Source organism: Tuber melanosporum (assembly GCF_000151645.1).
Source record: "Tuber melanosporum whole genome shotgun sequence assembly, scaffold_141, strain Mel28".
Taxonomy (NCBI): Eukaryota; Fungi; Ascomycota; class Pezizomycetes; order Pezizales; family Tuberaceae; genus Tuber; species Tuber melanosporum.
The window spans coordinates 246126-267468 of record NW_003298799.1 but is presented as its reverse complement, the minus strand read 5'-3'; the positions used below and the strand labels follow the sequence as shown (position 1 = coordinate 267468).

At 45.8% G+C, this 21343-nt stretch overlaps 4 protein-coding genes; 3 read left to right on the top strand and 1 right to left on the bottom strand.

Moving 5' to 3' along the window:
- Positions 1 to 3146: 3146 nt before the first annotated feature.
- Positions 3147 to 5780, top strand: GSTUM_00002631001 (uncharacterized protein; the record flags this gene model as incomplete). XM_002836389.2 has 9 exons in its annotated part: positions 3147 to 3533; positions 3596 to 3685; positions 3858 to 3966; positions 4026 to 4121; positions 4175 to 4317; positions 4387 to 4500; positions 4568 to 4612; positions 4668 to 5273; positions 5358 to 5780. The coding sequence occupies exons 1-9, from the start codon at positions 3339 to 3341 to the stop codon at positions 5778 to 5780; spliced, it is 1821 nt and encodes a 606-aa protein (XP_002836435.1). The 5' UTR covers positions 3147 to 3338.
- Positions 5781 to 5917: 137 nt separating this feature from the next.
- GSTUM_00002630001 (uncharacterized protein) lies at positions 5918 to 7793 on the bottom strand. XM_002836388.2 has 3 exons: positions 7630 to 7793; positions 6290 to 7561; positions 5918 to 6231 (listed from the first exon to the last, which is right to left on the bottom strand). Exons 1-3 carry the CDS (start codon positions 7688 to 7690, stop codon positions 6158 to 6160), a joined length of 1407 nt encoding a protein of 468 aa, XP_002836434.1. The 5' UTR covers positions 7691 to 7793; the 3' UTR covers positions 5918 to 6157.
- A 537-nt stretch (positions 7794 to 8330) lies between these two features.
- Positions 8331 to 10118, top strand: GSTUM_00002629001 (uncharacterized protein). XM_002836387.2 has 6 exons: positions 8331 to 8889; positions 8995 to 9014; positions 9072 to 9098; positions 9192 to 9289; positions 9368 to 9461; positions 9538 to 10118. The coding sequence occupies exons 1-6, from the start codon at positions 8826 to 8828 to the stop codon at positions 9889 to 9891; spliced, it is 657 nt and encodes a 218-aa protein (XP_002836433.1). The 5' UTR covers positions 8331 to 8825; the 3' UTR covers positions 9892 to 10118.
- Positions 10119 to 10994: 876 nt separating this feature from the next.
- Positions 10995 to 13489, top strand: GSTUM_00002628001 (uncharacterized protein). XM_002836386.2 has 3 exons: positions 10995 to 11222; positions 11350 to 13221; positions 13285 to 13489. The coding sequence occupies exons 1-3, from the start codon at positions 11106 to 11108 to the stop codon at positions 13333 to 13335; spliced, it is 2040 nt and encodes a 679-aa protein (XP_002836432.1). The 5' UTR covers positions 10995 to 11105; the 3' UTR covers positions 13336 to 13489.
- Positions 13490 to 21343: the final 7854 nt, after the last annotated feature.

The following is a 21343-nucleotide window of genomic DNA, read 5'->3' as shown; positions in this document are numbered from 1 at the left end:
GTACTTCGAATGGCGTCAGAGAACATTCCTGGGAAACAAGACGCAGTGCAACCAAGGGTAGCGATGTACAGCATCCTTAAGAGAGTAAAGGACACAAGCAAAGCGTCAGAACTTAAGTACTGGGCAACGTGCAGGGGGTTCTACCATGATAGCGTATAACAGCAGGGGGCACACAGGACATCATCAGGACATCCGAGCTACTTGGTAGTGAGGGCCCAGAGGCACTGGGCATAAAGAAACAGATGGTGGCAACATGGGATGCATATGATACACGGGGTGTTGTGACGCAACTCCATGCACTCAGGACGTAGGGCACGTGGATGGTACGCAACATGGGTCAGGATGCCAGGCTAACACACCTGACACAGTGTAAACTTTTGCTGATGTGCCTCATAGTCCAAGTCATATACCTGAGTGGAGGTGTTCAGGTTAAGGGCAAGGAGGATAACAGTACCATTATTATTAACCTTTGCTGTGAAGACATTGGAGAAGAGGCAGTTGGCTTGTTTAAAACTCGCTGTACCAATATAGAGAAGAATGCTGCAATGTCTCCTCTCAGAGACTGGAAGGTAGGGGATAATCACGTAGTTAAAAACCAGGTTTCAGCATGTGCAAATGGCAGAGGGATGGGAGGACCCGCAGCCCCAGGGGCTGACTTTGCAACTTGTACTACAAAAAAAGACAAGGTCCCTTACTTTCTCCCACCCTTTGGGGAGGCAGAGGCAGGAACACCTAAGTAGGATGGTTTTAGGGGTCAAGAGTGGGCGCTGGTTAGGAATACCAAGATCTGATACCTAGGAACTATCCTAAGTAGGGTAACCCCTCTCGGAATTAGAATCTATGGCTTCCAACACCCACCTGCGGCCCCCTTATAGGGCCTGCATGTCAAGATACATATTAACCTCAGTTGGGTCCAATGACTATAATGCCACACAATCGAAGATGTAAGAATAATACCCTATACCTCGCTGCCCTCTGTCCAGCCAGATCCTGTTCAGAGGATATACGAGGGAGGGCATGCGGCTAGCTCTGGGAAGTGGAACAGAGTAAATCTGCCCATGACCCAAGGGGTCTCTAGGCTTGAAATATGTGACATTTTTGGCACAGCCTATAGGTAACAAGATGTTTTCGCACGAGGAGATAGTATCAAAAGACAAAGGATCTCAACAAGAAACCACTACATTCGCACCCTCCCTACAATAACAGAAGAGTCTAGAACTCCAAGGAACACTATCATATAAGCGAAAGGACTTCACAGAGTATTACAACTAGGTTTTGAAATATGTTGTAGCTGGGCTAAAGACCTTCGATACTAGAATGGTGATAGAAACCCGGTTACACAAAGCAACTAAGAGCTGCTGACTGAGAGATTATCTGTCAATCAGATGGAAAAGCTTGCTACGAATTAGTAGAAAGTCCTGTATAAGATATCTGTTGGTTAGGTAGGGAGTTATAAAGGGTTGAAGTCAGGTGACCTAGAAAGGTTGTAATTACAACTACTTCCACAGATACAATCTGCAGATGAAACTGATTATTTCATCAATGATGGAGACAATTGGGGCCAACTCAGTTCGACTTAAGAACTAGTCCACAAGTCCAAAGACTCTAATAAGCGAATAATTACTATTAGGAACAGCATGATTTCCAGTTAGCTATATTGCAATTACCGAAGAGGATATGGTGATTTTCAGTATCTCTTGGTGTTCGTAACTTAAAGAATACCCAACATCTCCAGTTATAATCACAGAGGTACATAGCTGTATAATAGATAGATGTAGTCTATGAACACTCTGACGAAGAACATAAATATTAAAGTGCTTCCCAACTTTTAGATATCATCAAGTAATGGTGAAGAGACATTAACAATATAATATTGTCTTCTCGATTCTATTCTACTTTACCTACTTTACTTCGCTCTTAGTAGTCATAATCAAAACAAGTGTAATCTGTGCCTTCCTCCACAATTTCCTTCTACAGAAACGAATCTTAGTTTGCCTAAACAACTCTGCTGTCTATCAGATTGTTCCCACCTAACAGGGCTGTCAGAGTCAGTGATTTTAGGAAGGAACTTGGCGGGATCAGAGTATTTCCCATCTCTCCACTACTGTGCCTCCCATGTTCTGGGATACTTAGTAGCAAAAGCCGTAGGATTTCCTTGGTATTTGCCTATTCAGTTGTCATACATAGGAAAGTTTCTATTGTATTCAGCTAGATAGCTGGAGGAAAGAACAAGGGTGTTGAGGCTGAATCAGGGTCTACAGATTCCTTGCTCTTTTGTGAAGGTCAGGGGAGGGTAATAGTGGGAGCCAATACAAGTAGCTAGGGTGAATAGTGGGAAGGTACTCAGATTCTATTGATGAGATTCCTTATAGTGGCCTAGAGGAAGGTGATAGAACTTGCCGGAATGTTGATAGTGTTGCTGGGAATGCTCAGTGGAGGGAGTATGTTGGCGACCTGTGACAAGAGGTCATGTATCTAGGTAGTGATTTCGGTTACAGTGTTGGAGGGGGAAGTCTAGCAATGAATGAGGAAGCAGACAAGGAAGTGGAGGTAGCATTCCCCAGTGGAGAGATTGGAGAGATGGCTGTGGGAGAGAGTGGGGAAATGCTCATGAGGCCATTCCAGCAGTCCTCTGGTGGACAAAATGAGATTAGACTGGTAGCGGTGGATGGGAACAATCAGGGCTGCTCAAGACAAGCATGAGGGAGGATAGAAGGGAATACGATGATGAAGAACTGGAGTACTAGCACAGGATGTGGTGGTGGGGTCGATCATCAATGCTAGGAGAAGAGGTCCTAAGGCGCAAGGTGAGGGGGATCTTGAGAGGCAAGGGGTATTTCACCTGATGCTAATGGTGTTGAGTGCAGATGTAGAATGAAGGGAAAGGAAAATAGAGGGCGCGGAGCATCGTATTTTGGGAAGTCTATGATCCTAGTTATATGTTACTAGGATACGAAACCTAAACTCTGTGTCACACAAAACGGCTCAATGGAGTTAGTCACATTGTGCGTATCCCGCTCCAGAGAATTGACCTCGTCCGGAGACAACTAATCACAAGAGATTTGATGGTAATCTATGATACGGTACCTCAATCCACCCTTACTAAAGCAATATCTGGGACATTGGTCCAAGGGCTGTTGACATTACCGTACTAAATTTCACAGCTAATTTCGCGCGCGTCTCCACCTGCGAAATTGAACGAACGCGTCCCACCGCTTCTCCTAATTCCCCACTTTCGCTTGTTGACCTCTACGACATTCTGAAATTGCAGGTTCATTTCTAGCGCCTCCGCCCTCTCCTTCCGGCAAACGGTGCCAGAGATATATATTGTCTTCAATATGGCATCCGAGGATAGTAAACTAACACCAGAAATAGAGGGAGGTGACCGTGCTTCTCTTCGACATTCTCTACTCGGACCGTCACTGCTCAAAGCTGGACAGGACAAAGTCGATCAAAAGAAGGTTGGAGAAATCATATATAACGCTTCGAAGGGGTCGAAATTTTTCAAGCATGAGGAGAGGAGGGATCAGCAGGTACGTCTTTACCATGCAGCCTTCCCCGGATCCTCTTAGTTAACTAGGTCCTGCTATCACAGCTTACAAAACGTATTGAGATCATCCAGCGGCGGAAAAAACATCTAGAGTCTTTGGACTTATCCTCGCAAATAAGGAGGGTGGACGAAGAGGTGTGGTAACGGAAATAATAAACCGGCTCCCAATGACTTGGAGTCTGTTTGGGTACAATCGTTCCGCTCTGTTTTGCAACCGTCAAACGAAATCGGTCACTTTGTGTGGGGCGGCGGAATGGGAGGATTGCATCCAAACAGACCCTTACAATTCGGTTTCTGACTTACCCAGATCGCTGCTTCGGAGGCCTCTCGAGACCTTTCCCAGATCATTGTACATGTCGATTGCGATGCTTTCTATGCATCAGTTGAAGAACTTGATCGACCGGAGCTTAAGGAAGGTAGATGGCCTCCTACTGTGCAGGTATTCGCTGCGAGGTCTAAGGCTGACAGAGCCCAGTTCCGATGGCGGTAGGCGGTGGAGTCCTAACAACATGTAACTACAAAGCTCGTGGGTTTGGCGTACGGAGCGGAATGGCGGGGTATATTGCGAAACGTAAGCGCTGCCCTTCCAACCCTCATAAAGCTTGGTGTCTTGACCCTTTTTAGAACTCTGCCCGCAGCTAGTTTTCCTACCCTTGAGCTTTCACAAGTATACTGCAAAGGCCGAAGAAATCCGTGAGATCCTAGTCAAGTACGACGGTAGGTATGAGGCGGCGAGTGTAGATGAGGCCTTTTTGAACATTACAGGAGTACGTCTTGCTGCCGGTGCTTTTTCATTCCGCCTTTATGATACAATCGATTCTCAAACCCCACTGCAGTATCTAGAAGACCATAGAGACACGACCCCCGATAAAGTCGTCGAACAGCTCCGCCGCGAAGTTCTCGAACACACTAAAATTAGTGTCTCTGCTGGTATTGCGCCAAATGCAAGGGTATTCTCCGCTCCTCCTCCTATGACACTTACCAGAAAAAAAAGACTTAACCAGAAAATGTTAATAGCTAGCAAAAGTCGCCTCAAACCAAAACAAGCCAAACGGCCAATTTGTAACTATCGCTGCCCCCTCTAACCCCTTACCGGCAACCTAACTTACCAAACTAGCGCATCCCCAATGACCGCGAGGCAGTAATGCACTTCATGCGCACCCTCCCCGTGCGCAGAGTCAACGGGGTCGGCCGCGTATTCGAGCGCGAGCTCGATGCCGTGGGCGTAAGGACCTGGGGCGACGTCTTCGCCCTGCGTGGCATCCTCAGCAAGCTCTTTAGCAAGAAGGCGTGGTCATTCCTACTGAATTCCTATCTCGGCCTCGGCAGGACCTGCATCCACCCGGTGGCAGAATACGAGCGCAAGAGTCTGGGCACCGAGAGCACCTTCAAGGACCTTTCTGGTCCCGGGCCGCTGCGCGACAAACTCCGCTCGACGGCACAGGAGCTGGAAAGGGACCTCCTCGCGGCGAACCTCGCCGGACGTACTATCACTGTTAAAGTTAAGCTGCACACCTATCAGGTGCACTCCCGCCAGAAGGCGCTACATCGCGTGATCTCTTCCGCGGAGGATTTGTATAACCATGCATTGCCACTGCTACAGGAGCTCGAGGGTGAATTCCAGCCGTTCAAAATCAGATTAATGGGCCTGCGCGTGACGCAGTTGTCTAGTACTAGGAAGGGCACTGGGAAGATGAACTTTTTTAAGAACCTTCCCCAGTCGGTGAAGCGGAAGCGCCCCGAGCAAGAACATAAGCACGGGCAAGAAGAAAGCCCACCAACAAAATTCCAACGTTCCAACACGCAGATAGAAGGGGAAGCCGAATGGGAAGCCTGGCCTGAAGGATCACTCGACGGGCTACTATCGAGCGGGCACTTATCTCAGGAAGTCCAGGATGAGGAACAACTCGCGATAGAAGAGGCTTTAAACGCTTCCTTAAACATGCCCGCCAGGGATACTCCGCAGGACCCATCACCACCCCCGAAGATGGTGTTAAAGGAGAGATGGGAGTGTCCAATTTGTGCAAGGTCGCTGCCGGCCGATGATGCAGTTTTCAATGAACATGTGGACTTTTGTCTCTCGCGGGAGACCATTCGCGAGGTTGTTCAGGAATCTGCTGGCGTGAGACTGGTAAAGGAGCCCGAGAGGAAGAAGGATGCCAAGGCGCGACCGGGGAGGCCAGGGTCTAAACATGGAGGGATGGATAGTTATTTTCCCAAACTGCAATGAGCGCAGTGTGTCGTTGTTTGCAGGGTTTATAGTGTTTAGCACATGGCAGTTTTTCTTCCTTATGAAATATATCCCACAATGAGATGATAACTTGAGAAATCAGGATAGAAAATGCGAGGCAGATTCAACAACATAAATCTCACATCGTAAAACGCATTACACAATCTGTCGGGCCCTCGGTCGGATAAAAGGATAAAAATCAGAATGCCCCATCCTTGCGCCAATGACCAAAAAGCAGAAAATAATACAACGGTTAAAACAGGAGAAAATAATGAATGCGTGGGGGGGGGGTCAGGATATAGATTAGAAATAAACATCTCACAGGGCTAGCAACCCCCGGCAATGACCGCGCTCGACACAAGGCAATCACAACTTGCTTAGAATACCGTCAGAGATGATATCGCTTTATTCCTCAGGACTTCAAATATGAATCCAGGAAACCCGTATAGTTCTATTTAAGATTATTAATTTCTTAGAATTGTTTAATGGAATTAAACGACAAAACATACCTGTATTACCAAATGTGCTTTCACTTCCACCAGGTCCACCCTTGACATCAACCTTATCAGCTGCGCTTTCATTATCTTCCCATCCACCCAATAGTTCACAACTACTACTCGGCGAATCACTCCCCCGGTTCAAGGGCATAGGTCTCTGCCCTTCTCCGAATTTTTCGCGCAATAGGGGCAGCGCCTCATCGAATCCCATCTCACTGTGCAGCCGTAGCTCCTTTGCCATCTTGGAGCTTGCCGCGAGCTCTATGCTCCAACGGGCTCGTCGGTATCCTTGAAACTCGAAACTCCCGGGTACGTTTCCGTGGATGATGATTTTGGTAGCTACTGGGTGCGAAGATGAGCGGGTTGCAGATATGAATATATCCATTCCGTGGTGGAAGTAGTTGTAGAAGTAATCGCTGTTTGATGTCGCGGAGACATCGGACACATCTTCCTCGTCGTCAGATTGAGCGTCTTCTGGCTCCGTATCATCCGTATCATCTTGGTGGCCTCTTCCACTTACGCCCCCGGATAGTGATCTAGTTCTGTGAATGGATAGCCTGTGATCGTGCTTCCGGTATATTGCGCTTGGAGGACCTAGCTCTGTGATAAGGTCTTGAGGGGTGGTCGAGTGCAATGTAATCCAAAACGGTTGGTTATGCCGGCGAGTTATTTCCACCTTATTTTCATCACGAAACTTGATAAACTCCACTTCATCATTCGCAGAAGACAACCTAGCACTGGCTCCACTCACAAGAGGTGATCTTGGGTTCTGTACCGGTCGGGTGAATAAGCCAGTTCGTGCCTCTAGCCAGGACGAACCAGCAAAAATAGCCATACTGCTGGCAGGCTGGGCGTCTGGTGAGGAGAGCACAGATACGAAATCCGCACCTTCCTTCCAGGCTTCCCTACCGATTGGGAATGAGAACGCAACTCCAGGATACGATAGCACATAAACACCCTCGCCCTCCATGTATTCTCCTGGATATGTGGGTCCAAAAAGCTTATTGTAAATGCTCCGAAAAGTAGGACCCCCCGCCCCTATTCCAGGCCTGGTCAGTTCACCGCTATTATAGGACAATCTGGATTTCTGAAAGTCTAGCACTTCGATGAGCCGGAGGCGTTGGTCTGGCCCATCGAAACGAAGACGTAGACCGTTGGAATCAAGCATGAGTACGATCGGAGAAGCTAACGGTGCAGCAGAGTCATAGATTACCGAGATGGAGGGAAATATGCGGTGTTGAGCACGGAGACGACTAAGAACATCGTATACAGAAGAACCAAGAACTATCAACCCAGAGGAAGTTAGCTGGGAAGCTCGAAATAACGCTATTGAAGAACTGCTAGGGGTATACCAAGAAATCCTAGAGCCTTGCTTGGTTGTATCTGAGCAGTTCCCTCGATGGAGGAAGCCATGGCTAAAAGCGGGAGTTTGTTCTACAGAAGGGAGGCAGAGCTTTGTTGTAAGAGGGGGGAGGGTGTCAAGGAGAGTAAAGGTGGTTTGTTTGTTACGAGGCGGGGAGGGGGACGGAGTCAATCAAAAAGGTACGAGTACAGCACCGGTACGAGCATAGTACGCGAGTGCCGTAGTGCTAATAGTCCAAGGGACAAATCGCTTATAAATTTAGTTATGCAGCAGCAATACGGTACTCGAGCACCGGTAGTATTGTTGTCATTAATCACTAACTTGAGGCCCCCACTCTCAGTCAGGGATCCATAAAAAGCGCGACTCGTTCGGGACAGCTTTAACCCAATCAACCTTACCGGAAGCGGATATTGATGCGCGAGCACGACCCTATATGGTGATATCTGTCCAAAGGTAGTAAGAGCAGGAATGTACTTGTACTGTACTCGTACAGGTACTCGAGCAGCACATTCACCCAGCTCGAGTACGGTACTTGACCATTCATAAAGTATTCGGATGACTTGGCGCCAAGATTCCATGCTTGGGTGCCCGTTGATATACCTTGGCGCCAAGGCATCCGAATATTTTATGAATGGTCAAGTAGATAGCTGCTAGGCCTCCAGAGGCTCCAGCCGGCCTGAGATGAGAAGGCCAAGAAATGGGTAAAATGGAAACTCCCATCGCTCCCGTGTGTGTATCTTCCTACTTATAGCGATGATCTAACTTTATTCATCCCTCGCTAGCAGTGGCTTGTCGTCGTCTTCCTCCTTTCCTTCGTCACCTCAACTCAAAAGTACCCTTAAGCGGTGAAATAACGATTCCTCACCTCAATCTACCACTTCTTCCATCCACAACCTTCACCAGCCGACAAACCTCAAACCTCAAAATACAACTACGAAAGAGAAAGAGAACACAAACCACAACGCAAATCATTGCTATTTCACTCTTCCCCCGTTACCCTACCGACGGGAAACCCGGCCGTTTGTCTCATTCCATTGTATCGCCTTCGTCAACACCCACCAACTCTCCCTCAGCCACCTCTCCTTTAGTCTCGGTCTTTACTCTCCGTCAACTCCTTCCCCTCCTTCAACTTTCCCTCCATACACTTTACCTTGATATTCCAAAATCAGTCTGTCCGAATCTGCCATGTCTCATGCACGTGCTTCTACCCAGTCTCAACGCTTTGCCCAGTTTAAGCTTGTCCTTCTAGGTATGGTTTGAGCACCCCCCCTCACTGTTCTCTTTGTCGAAATTTATTTTCCCATCACTTTTCTTAGCTACTCTCTAATTTTCCGTTTTTGTCTGACCGAAACAGGCGAATCTGCTGTTGGCAAGGTTGGTATTCATTCCGCCACCCAAATGTGGTCTTTGCTTATCTAACCAAACATTTAGAGCTCTTTGGTACTTCGGTTTGTTAAAGTAAGTCCTCTGGAGCTACACCGCCTTCCGTGGTGGGCAAGGGAAGAGGATTTCACTTGTGCAATTACCTTGCTGATGTAGATATTTCAATAGGATCAATTCGATGATTATCGGGAAAGCACAATTGGTGCTGCATTCCTTACACAGACCATAGCTCTGGATGAAACCACTACCATCAAATTTGAAATATGGTAGCTCTCCGCTATCCTACTCGATATGCGTTACAGTCTCGTAGTGCTCTGATCTAACTTCCAGATTTTTCTTTCCAGGGACACCGCTGGTCAGGAACGCTATAAGTCATTGGCGCCCATGTATTACCGTAATGCCAATTGCGCTGTCGTGGTCTACGACATTACTCAGGCTGTTAGTTGCCTAAATTCCTTTTTCCAACTCTCAATGCATGCCCCCCCCCCCGTAACACGAGCTGACCCTACTTTAGTCTTCGCTAGATAAAGCCAAGGCGTGGGTCAAGGAACTCCAACGTCAGGCAAATGAGAATATTGTTATTGCGTTGGCTGGTAACAAGCTTGATCTTGCGCTGCCAACAGGTTCTCCTTCGAAACGAGCTGTTGAAACTGCTGAGGCTGAAGCGTATGCGCGGGAAGCTGGCCTCCTCTTCTTTGAGACCTCAGCAAAGACCGCCGAAAACGTCAAGGAACTCTTTACTGCTATCGCAAAGAAGCTGCCGTTGGACCAACAAGGGCCTAGGGGCACAACAAGAACCGGTGCTGCTGGTGGTCGAGGCGTCAACTTGAGTGGTGCGAATGCAGCACAACAGGGGTGTAATTGCTGAGTGACCCCAGGGTCATGTGTACATGGATGGGATCAATGGTGTTCTTTTGTGATTTTTTCTCTCTTTTTCCTGTTTGCCTAGTCTCTCTGTTTGGTAGTCATCTTTTATATTGGTGGACCTGTGTGGGATCCTATACTGTGGCCGGTAAACGAAGGATTGTAGTAATGACATCTTGGAACGGCAATGGCTGTGACAGTTTGAGGGGAGATACGCAATGCTGTTTTTTACTCTTTTTTATCTTCATTGCGCACACCCCGTCCCCCCTCTCGCTATTCGAGTGTTGATGCAAGTCCAGGCGCCCTGACCAGAATCCCATCGCACGGATTTCTACTTTTTTGCTTCAATATGGTGGATTGTGGGCCGCAATCTTGCTACATTATCTCTCACAAAGCTATCTCGAAAATCATAAATGGTAGTGCTCTGGGGTTTCCTTCTCGTGCTCTTGGGTACGCCTTCCAGTTCTTTTTGCCACTATACGACTGGCACTGTTTCTAACGGTTCTTCTATGTTTTGTTACAGTTTTTCACCATAATAGAGTTTTTGACATCCCTACCAGAATCGTCAGTGAGGCTTCTGCTGAAGATGTTTGAGTTAAGGGTCTTTCCTTCCCTTCGCTTTTATTTTTATTTTTATTTTCAATGAAGTATCATCCGATTTATGAGAGTATAGATGTTACTAGAAAAAAATGAGAGATTATGTCACAGTAAGGGATCATTACTGTAGGTGCTGTGAGTGTGAATGCAGGACCAGTATTTGTGGCTCGGGAGGAAGAAGGAATGGTGGCTTGGCTACACCAGCTGTTCTGTGTGCCTGTATGCGAAGGCTTTTTCTTTCCTTTTCCTTTTCGTTTCGTTCTTTGTAAATGGGTGAGGGATTCCCATAGACTATGGACTAAGTAAATTTTGATTATGAAGGGCATAAAGGGTGGGCCCGGAGGGGGATCCTCGGGGGTGACAAAAAAATCGATTAAGAAATTCCTATCGCGAGGAAAGTACTCGTACGCCGGAAGGACTAGCAGATTGTCTCGGCACCATCGCGAAACCCTCCTTCAAGAAAATCAACCATTTATTGCAACCAATCGCCACCTCCGCCTCCCTCCAACCCCAGTCCCCCCCTTGATCCTTTTTTATTTTCGATCGTCGCACCCCACCTCTCCCTCTTCCTCATCACACTAACATCACAGTTTCGATCAAAGAGCATCTCGTCAATTCAGAATGCTGCGCTTTTCCTCGCCCGCTTCGGCCAGAGTGATTAGCCCTTCAAGACGTTCCATCGTCAGCCGACATCAACATCATTGGTTGAAGCTTCAACAAACACAGCACCAGCAACAGGTATCTATTCATTTCTCTCAACAGACGTTCTACTTTCGTTGGGTTCCCTTGCGGGGAGACAGCACTAGTAAATTGTTTAACGAATCTTTCGCTAATCGCAACCGCACAATGTGCATCTTTTATCTAGAGATTTCTAGCGAATACAAAGATTCCTCGGCCTAGTACAAAAGCTGAATGGAGTATCGGGGATGCCAGCCCCCCGGTCCTTCCCGACCGGGCAAGTCCAGCGACTCCCGCAAAGCCTCCTGCAGCAGCAGCTTCATCTGTATCTCCCGCACTGAAGATAACCACAATTCCCATAACTCCATCAAGTACTCCACCCACTCAAATACCACTTACTACACCCTCTCCCACAAAAGCACAGACGTCCCCGCCGATACCAACGCCTAAAGTTCCTCCTCCGGCTACAGCAAGTACCGGATCTTCTGCTCCTCCGCTGCCCCCATCACCAGTATCCTCTCCTGTGACTTTACCAAAGCAGCCTAAGAAGACCCACCGGTTCCGGAATTTTGTCGTTGGATTGGCATTCCTTACGGGGTTATCTTTCGCCGGTGGAGTTTTCTACTCTTTAAAATCTGATAACTTTCATGACTTTTTCACCGAGTACATTCCATTTGGGGAAGAAGCGGTTCTTTATTTTGAAGAGCGCGAATTCCGCCGGAGATTCCCGAACGCACTTTCTCGTGTTGCTCCGCCACCTATAGACTCCCCGAAGGTTGTTATTCCCAAGGCTTCTGGCGCAACATGGAAGGTTTTTGAGCCTGCCGGAGACAAGAAAGTGACAGATGTGGGTAAACATGGGCCTCACATTTCTTCCAGAGGCACAGTAGAACAAGAGAAAGAGAGGGCCAGTGCAATAGATGCATCGGTTAGTTCGGGAATTGGTGCCGCCAAGGTCGGGGTTGTTGAAAAACCAGGAAAGCCAAAAACCCCAACAGTACAGATAGCTCTGATTGACATGAAAGATGTAGAGGATCCTGTTGTGCGCGATTTAGCCAAAGTGGTCAATTCCATCATTGCTCTTGTGAACAAGAGCGAATCCCCTAATGTGTTCGACTCGGTTATTGCTACGGCCAAGTCAGAGCTTTCACACTTGAATTCGCAGATTGCATCCATAAAGCAAGGCTTGGAGAGGACGGTAAAGGAGAAGGACTTAGAATTTACCACCGCCGCCCAAGGTTTGCTCAAGAATGTGGACAATGAAATCACAAATATTGAGCATAAGTGGAGAGAAGAGTTTGAGAATGAGCGCGACAAAATGGCTCAATCATACCGGGAGAAGCTTCACACAGAGCTTCAGCGCTCCGGTGAAGTAGCTGAACACCGCCTTCGTAACGAGTTGCTTGAACAAGCCATTGCGATGAAGAAAAAATGGATTCGGGAGATTGAAGGCCGGGTCGAGAGTGAGCGTAACGGACGACTTGGGAAATTGAAGGAGCTCAGCGGATTCATTGAGGAATTGACCAAGCTCTCGACCGCTTGGACAGACATCCTTGATGCCAACCTGAAGGCCCAACAGATGCATGTGGCACTAGAAGCTGTCAGGGCAGCATACGAATCCCCTGAACAGCCAAAGCCTTTCCTACGGGAACTGGCTGCCTTGAAGGAAGTGGCAGATGATGACGAGGTTGTTCGGGCAGCCATTGCTTCCATCAACCCTCTTGCATACCAGAAGGGCGTCTCAACTCCCACTCAGCTGATCGATCGTTTCCGTCGTGTTTCTGATGAAGTTCGAAAGGCCTCTCTGCTTCCAGAAGATGCTGGAGTTGCCGGTCATGCTGCCAGTTGGGTTTTGAGCAAGGTTCTCTTTCGGAAGAAGGGGCTTGCCCAGGGGGATGACGTGGAGAGTATCTTGACTAGAACCGAGACCTATCTCGAGGAGGGGGACATCGACAATGCTGCTAGAGAAATGAACCAGCTTAGTGGGTGGGCGAGGGTGCTGGCCAAAGATTGGCTCAAGGAGGCGAGATTGCTTTTGGAAGTCCAGCAGGCCGTTGGGGTATGTGACATAACTTATGACTTTCTAACGCTCACGAGGACTATACTAATGATGTTTGGATAGGTTATCGCTGCGGAAGCCAGACTCCAGAGCCTGCGGGTGCACAAACCGTAGTACCAGTACTAGTAGTGATAGTTGTAGAGAACAATTGCGCCCAGAATCTTCTAATTTTTTGTTTGACCATTTCTGGGATTACAGTAAACAAAAGCCTTTTATTTTTTACCTTTTCCATTTTTTCCTTTCCTTTCCCTCTACTTGTTTCACTTTTCGGCAACTCGGTGGTGGTGGTGGGTGTTGATTATGGTTGAAGAGAGCGAAAAGGGGGGAAAGGCGGTATGTAAATTTACCCTCCTACTCGAGTAATTGGTTCTTTCTTTTCCTTTCTTTCCTATCTTCTCTTTTCTCTTTTTTAATTTTTTCTCCTTCCCCTTCCCCCTCCCCTCCTCCTGTCCTCTTGCTTCTGTCCAAGGAGTGCCTTTAGTTTCTGGGCTCGATCGAGACATGTTCTTTGTAACTTAGATCCGAGGGGTTCACGATAGATTGTTCAGCATTATTCTTTGGTCTCCGCTCTGTGCACAAGGCAAGGAATTTTCCCTCTCCCCTCCACACACTGGACACCTAGCACTATCATACCCAAGAACCCAAAAGTCCCAGCGTCTAAGCCAGCTTGGCAAACAATTGCGCACCTTACCTTACCCCAGGACAATACTTGTATTATACGACGGGTACGTATTGTAGACCTCCCAAACCACCCTCTAATCCACCCACAGTACCGGGCTCACATCACGCTTACTGTGCCCACACCTCACCTGTAGCGCTCGTACCTAATCTACAAACGGACGGACGAACCCTTAATCCGACAAACAAACCAGCCTTAAACTTATTTATCGTAACTGTGAAACGGAGCAAATAGTCTACCCGTGCTCACTCGCTTACTCACCCTCAGAAAGGAAAAACATGGTGACTGCTCGTGATTCCATCAATTTTGACGCCCCACAAAGCCTCATAAAAAAATGCCACCCCCCTCCCCCAAAAAATCCCACCTCAGCGAGTGACTCCACATGACTGACTAACTAACCTATGGTGAGGCAGTGTCTGCAAAAGCGCAAAAAAGGAAAAAGGAAAAAGAAAAGAAAAGAAACCCCTGCGGAACACAATACAGTCCGGGGGTGGAAGGTGTACGAGTAAACTACCGATACAATGTCATGTCAACGAAAGTGAAAGTGAAAGCGAAGCGAGTATAAAGCACGATTGGAGGCTAAGAAAACACAAACAAAAAAAACCCCTGCCACAGCCTATCGTGTACCGACAAAGCAATGCCACCGGGAACCCCCCGGCCAATAAATAATTATTGGGCACTGGCCGGACCGCTCTGGTACGATAGCTGACGTATCTGTCATTACAAGAGGACGCAGGGCGTACTCGGGTTTCCATAGAGGTTGTGAGGGTGTGCCGGGTAGTCCCAGTGCCAGTCTAGGTCTCTCTGTCCGACAGAGATTCATCTTATTCATTGTACCTTAGTAAACCCAGATGATGTTCTGGTATGTACAGTATTGCCCCCCTTTTTGTGTTGATGTTGAGTACGGTGGGTTCTTGGGTTCTTTCTTCCTCTGCTTGCTTTTTTGTTTGGTAAGTTGGATACGTCGGGTTTGGCAGAGAGAAGGATTCACGGGTTGTCACTCGAACGGTATAGGATGTCCTGCACCAGGTTGAATTGCGGCTCTGAGGGGAGCTACTGGGATGGGGGGTGGCAGTGCAGAAGGAGAAAGCACAGTTATTTTATGATTGAGGTGTGATTTTGGGATAATTTCCGCCTACGATGGATTAACGGACTTTGTTTTAGGGTGGCTATGTTTGATGATAATGAGAGGTCGATTGCCCGGGATTGCACTAAACCCCATGTCCCGACTATGGCACTGGTACGGTATTGTGCTGCAAAGTATGATACTGAGTGAATGAATTCAAAATCCCTCTCCCACCCTAAGCGAATACTTGAATCCTCGTGTGAGAAATATTGTATAAATTATCCAAGCTTGTGTGCTCTGTCTGACAAGAAGGTGGAAACTATCTCTTTATATACACTTCATCATTACATGAGCACTGCCCCATACTAAAGAAACCTAAAGCAGATATTATAATACACTAGTATAATACACCGTCATGTTGTTGTCTCACATGACCAACACAGCCTCATCACCAAATAAGAAAGAAATCACAAATTTTTCCAACACATCCCCTAAGGTTCCATTCCTAACATAACCTGAAACTTTTTAAATAACACCTAAATCAAACTCTTTGTACATATATCTGCCATATTATCTTTAGTCTCTACCAATACTATTTTAATATCTCTATTTTCTTGCAGTTACCTCATATAGTAATGTGGTATATTGTTATGCTTTGTCTAATCCAATATGCCGGCATTTTCAGTCAATTTTATTGCAGCAGTATTGTTGCAGTATATTATTGGTACAGTCTTCACACCCATGTGTGCAAGTCTACATCATAACCAAATACATTGTTGGGTGCTAAAGGTAAGCATGATATATTCTACATGTATTATTAAGAAGGTAATAGTAGATTGTATCATGGAGTGTCATATATCAGTGAGTCCATAGGTTTGAACAATCAGGCTGGTAAATGATTTTTTGTCAGTCAGATTTGAGGCCAAGGATGTGTCACTATACAGGTGCAGTGGAATTTTGCTGATGTCATGGTTGTATTGTAGGCCCAATATTTTCATTCCACTAAGGTATCATCATATTTGTTTGGCTGCTTTCAATTGTATATTGGTAAGTTTGGAGAAGAATTGGTTAAGAAAGATAGTAGCATGAGTGATGTCTGGTCTTGTAGCGACAGAGGCATAGATTAGGGCTCCTATTATGAAATTATAGGTACCTTGGTCACAGAGATTGGAATCATCAATTGCTTTCATAAGTATACTGTGTGGCTTAATCACAATAGTGGATCAATTTATATTGACTAACTTGTATTTTACAAGAATCTCAGAAAAGTACCTGTCCTGATAGATTTTAATATAGTCTCGTAAGATTTTGATTTGCATTCTGAGTGGTAAAGACACTTGTCCAGAGTTGGTACACTTGAAGTGGATTTTGAATTTGTTAACACATTGTTCAACTAGTTTCAGCTTGTCAGTTATTAGAATATTGTCAACATATAGACAAGAGAAGATGTCTTTTAAGGTGAGTATACATGGGTTGAAGTCGGTAACCTAGAGTTGTAGTAATTCAATGATTATGACAAGATAGTGGTACCATACATAGTGTTACGAATGTGGCTTGGCGAGGAAAAGGTTTTCATGTAACACATAGTTATGAGTCACAGGTATGTTATTGTTTCACACATATAACTCATTCGAGTCATATGATTTGTTATGTGTAGGATTTGTGATGCTTTCACACATGGCTCAAATAAGAGTCATGGGAAGTGTACCTAATGAGTATGCCTTGCGAGTTTGCCTTGCAAGTATGCCTTACACATATGATTTATATTTCGCACATGACCTTATTATGAGGTCATCGGTTTCACGCATATGACTCAGTCGAGTCATATGATTTGTTTATTGTGTTATGATTGGTTTATGAGTTTTTGCACATGACCTCGCTATAAGGTCATGGGTTTTGAGCATGTGACCATCTTGGTCACATGACTAGTTTGTTATCATTTGGTTTCACACATATGACTACTTTGGGTCACATGACTATTGGCGGGAAGAACACTATATAAGGAGGCCGATGCGGCCGAAAAGAATAGGTTCTTCATGCTTTGTTCTAAGTACTTTTTCTCCTTCTTGTCGTCACTTCGCCTCAAGTGTTTCTTTCGCACTCATAATGGGCCTTGATGCCTCAGATTCTGGGGGAGATATTTGAGTTCACTCAGTAGTTCCTGGGGTTCTTGGTGTTGAGGTCTGTTAGGTGTTACGTGGCGGATTACTTGTTTGCTTCTCGTTTCGTTGCTTGCTGGTTATCTCATGATACTGGCACTTCGAGCTATTCATCACGGTCACTTACGAGCCCCTTTCTGTAAAATGCCTTCGGCTTCCTGTCTATCGTCTAGTCACAGGTTTCGCGTTCGATTGTGGGGATTGAACATCGTGTTTGAGGGGATCACCTGTCTCATTCTTTGGGCCAGCTCATGTTTCTTGTTGGGTTTTAACAGAGTCCTTAGTTTTCACAATACAAAACGCCCTTGGGTTAGACTGATTACCTTCCCAAGTTCAACACATCGTACCGGCTGCATCATTCCTCAGGTGGCAGGGTGGTACCCACCTGGCCTTTCCTTGTTACATTACGTTTCTACAGCCGGAATCCTATGATGTTGTTTATCACCATTCCCTTGGAAGTTTGTTCTTGCGGAATTTTACTGTGGTTCAGTTTGGTGTCTCCTTCTTGCTTCGGTTGAGATGGCTTTAACCCTGAAAACTCTTACCCCCTGGTGTGGTTATTGTTGCTACCCGGGGTGGCGTGGAACGATTGGCTGCCATACACTTGTGTTGTCTGTATATTTGAGTAGTTCAGTTTCGGATTGTGGTTGGCGGCTTCACCCATTGCAAGTAGGGCCTACCTTCTGGTTATGTGCTCATGTTTGTGCGCCCTCTCTGTTTATGTCGCATCAGTTGGGGGTGCCTCTTGCCTATTGTTCGGTCTGTTCCTATCTCCAGACCTGTGGGGCTGGCTTCGGCTAGCTCTGCTTACTCTTTCCCAGCTTGGTTGGACTTCGGTTCAGCTAGGTTGGATGGTGTGGCTGGTGCCGATGCCTTCGGGTATTGGTACTACCTCCTTTGTGGCACCCGGCTGTGCCTGGTAGGTCACCCCTCGGCTATACAATATTGGGGGTTGGGGCTCTGTTAGCGCGGCTAAGACCACTGGCTGCCTGATGGGGCTGGGTATAGGCTGTCCTGTGGGTGTCAGATGGTTGATCTGTCCGAGTGATTGGGGAGCTGGATGGGCTCCGCGGCGTCCGGTGTGTGGGGCTTGGGGGGGGCTGAATGGGGGAGGAGAGGCACCTGCAAGTACTGGTCGGGCCTGTGTCAGGTTGGGCGAGGTCTAATTAAGTATTTCCAGTCCGGCTGGAGGTGTTGGGTGAAGCTGCTGAGTGCTGCAAAGCTCCCCGGTGGCCTGGCTGGCAGATGGCCACCTATGTGGATAGTGGGTTGTGACCTCCTGGTTGGACTTATTTGGGCCTTACATGCTGGATTTTGTAGGAATTGTTTGGTTTCTTTGGTTTGGCTACGGGGTTGGCAGGAGGAGGCATGGCACTACGGGTAGGAGATAGGCCCCAATGAACCGTTTTGGTCTGTTACTTCCTCTCTGTATTTTCTTTGTTTATGGTGTTTTGTTTGGAGAACAGGCAGCGGGTACAGGTCCTTCTCACCGGTACCCTCCTCGGAGGCAACCGGCAAAGTGGGTTCATAGGGTCAACGGCCTGGCATGCGGGTGTGAGAGGTGAACATGTTAGTTGCCTCCTCCCTCCCATTATGTCGCCTGTAGGTTTAGATTGTGTGTTTTGTTTAGTTTTTAGTTATGGTGAAGATATCGCGGGATTGTATTTAGACCGGGTGGTAGTAGTTTTTTGATTATTGGATGAGGAACCTGGTCGGGTTGGTCTTTTCCTCGGCTTCAGCTATGCTTAGTGCTGGTTGGCCTCATACGAGAGGGGCTACAGACTTGGACCGGGCCAGGCGCTGGGTTGTTTGAAGGTCTTGTCATTAGTTCTCATGCAGGCATGACTCGGGGATATCAGGTATGGAGCCATAGACTTATTTGGCTTAGGATTAGTGGTATACTGGTTAGTGGTATCCCCGTGCAAGTGGGGGCTCATCATATGCCAGTGTTGGCGGTACGAGTTTAAATAAAATTAGATTGAATTCTAAGTACTTTTCCTACTTATTACTTTAACGAATATAAAACACCTTTACGATCTTTATCTTTATTGCAACGTTATCATTATGCCAAGGAAAGCTCTTCACGAAAAAGAGTTAGAGAAAGCTTACGATAGGCGTTCTCGGTAGAAAACAGAGGTCTTGTACTATCGGAAACATAAGCAGAGGCCGAGTGCTATCATAAGGCTAAGGAAAGTAACAGAAGAAGAGAAGTATCGTTCCCTGTTGCCAAGAACTAACTATCCAAGGAGGGATCGTTACATATAGAATGATTGCTTTAAACTCAAGATTGCATTCTTGAGCTCCCATACTATTCCAGGTTTTCAATCTCCTTCTGGTAACCTGAAATAGGTTTCATCATTAATGTTACTGTATAGAAATGCTCTTTTGATGTCACATTGTTGTAGCTTGTATCCTCGTTGTACTGATATACAGAGAAGTATTCATAAGAATTTGAGTCGTAATAGTATAGCATATATGAGACTGGTGCCAGAAATGATGAGTGGTAGTAATAAAAATATGATGTAGAATTCGGATACTGACTACCCCCCAAGCAATATCTCAATCACAAAGAGAACTAATAATATAAACATAAAGGAAATAATAGAGCAAATATTGTCTTAAAAAAATTAAAATTAAAATTCAGTTTATATACCTTTTCATTGTTTGACTTGCCTGAACTGATCAGGCATAGACTTCATTCTGAGGACCTATTTCTCAGGAGCGGAGACAAAATAACCACAGTTAATCTCATTAACTGTGTAAAAAAAAGCAGCCAAATCAGACCAAAACTGACAGAAATAAAGCGATTTGAAGTTGTTGAACTTCAAAGAGCTATAATTCACTCAGTATTGGTCCGATTTGGATGATTTCCTTTATAGCTTGAAGTTAACAAACCACTCTTGGCATCCCGTTTGTCAGAAACAGGGCCCCATAATGAATGCTAATCGAGCATGCTATCAATATAGTCATTCCAATCTTCTGGTTCCAAATTCTCCAACTCTTCCTTACTCATATTGTGTATTTCCTAAATGGTTCTGGGGAAGCTATCGCTTACCCTGATGTGTTGCATTATCAAGTGCCTGATATTTTAAATTAGATTTAGATCAGGAGATGCTGCAGGTTAGGAGTGTATTGATATGCCTAGTTTTGCTATTATCTCTACCAAGGCATAATGAACTCCTTGAACTGGTTCTCTATCTTCTACATATTGAGAAGTAGGAAATACAGATAAACCCACCAAACTATGAAAAGAAGGAGAAATAACAGGTTCCAGGACCTATTCAAGACAGTCCTTCATAATTACAGCTTTTTTGCCTGTACTAACAAGAAAAATAAGAGGTGACTTTCAGTTAAAACTATCATCACCCCAAACATGATCAGAAACTCTTTCACTATAAAAAGAATAGATTATAGGCAGTAATCATGGTAGCATTCCTGGGGTAAATGAGTAATCCAGGTCAAACCTTCTTTTGATATATCAAATATCCACACATCTGAATACATCAGTTTTCTCTTAAAGTCAACAGGCTTTTACCAATTTTGGCCCCCATATTGCATCCGTTCATGCTGTTTTTTTAGTTGATGAATGACCTTTTGCAAGTCTTACAGCATGAATGACTATACTGTGAAAGTGCTCTCTGAATAATCCTTCCAGATACTGACAGCCCAAGCTCCTGATCAAGGCACTGCTAGTACAACTTTGTCTCCTCCCAGCCACTACTAATCTAACCAAACAGCCTTCAAATATTATGTTTATCTAAGTGGCGCAGATGTCCAGGGCATGATCTTGTCCATCTATAACGTGGTGTACGACTCTAGCATGATACTATCAAAGGTACAATACTCCTCTTGTGGACTACTTCTGACTATGAAATTTCAGCCTCCAATAGAATAAGCACTCTAGTCCTTGTAGGTATCTTATATTCACCAATTAGAGGCTGCTCTGATGGGGTATTCATTTTCTTATTGCCATAGTATGTGGTTATAATAGTCAAAAAATTAAATATTGCTACTTATCAGTTTCAGTACTAGCCTCGTACTTTCTCCAAGTCTTCCCCAAGAATCTGACAGAATCTTCTGTTGCAGCATTTGGCTTTTCTTCATTTGATAGTACTGCCTTTATTGATCTTTGCTTTGTAAACCCAATGTTTTGTTTTAACATTTTTGTCATTTGATCTTCTGACTTCTTTCTTGACTCTATATTCTATTACAACATCA

Bases quoted from the DNA above. Each gene is read 5' to 3' on its own strand.
- GSTUM_00002630001 (XM_002836388.2), bottom strand. From the start codon at position 7,690: ATGGCTTCCTCCATCGAGGGAACTGCTCAGATACAACCAAGCAAGGCT. The intron at 7,562-7,629 runs GTATACCCCTAG...CTGGGTTGATAG, and splicing joins CAAGGCTCTAGGATTTCTTG to TTCTTGGTTCTTCTGTATAC. The intron at 6,232-6,289 runs GTATGTTTTGTC...AATCTTAAATAG, and splicing joins AAGCACATTTGGTAATACAG to AACTATACGGGTTTCCTGGA.
- GSTUM_00002629001 (XM_002836387.2), top strand. From the start codon at position 8,826: ATGTCTCATGCACGTGCTTCTACCCAGTCTCAACGCTTTGCCCAGTTT. The intron at 9,015-9,071 runs GTTGGTATTCAT...CCAAACATTTAG, and splicing joins GCGAATCTGCTGTTGGCAAG to AGCTCTTTGGTACTTCGGTT. The intron at 9,290-9,367 runs GTAGCTCTCCGC...TTTTCTTTCCAG, and splicing joins ACCATCAAATTTGAAATATG to GGACACCGCTGGTCAGGAAC.
- GSTUM_00002628001 (XM_002836386.2), top strand. From the start codon at position 11,106: ATGCTGCGCTTTTCCTCGCCCGCTTCGGCCAGAGTGATTAGCCCTTCA. The intron at 11,223-11,349 runs GTATCTATTCAT...TCTTTTATCTAG, and splicing joins AAACACAGCACCAGCAACAG to AGATTTCTAGCGAATACAAA. The intron at 13,222-13,284 runs GTATGTGACATA...ATGTTTGGATAG, and splicing joins AAGTCCAGCAGGCCGTTGGG to GTTATCGCTGCGGAAGCCAG.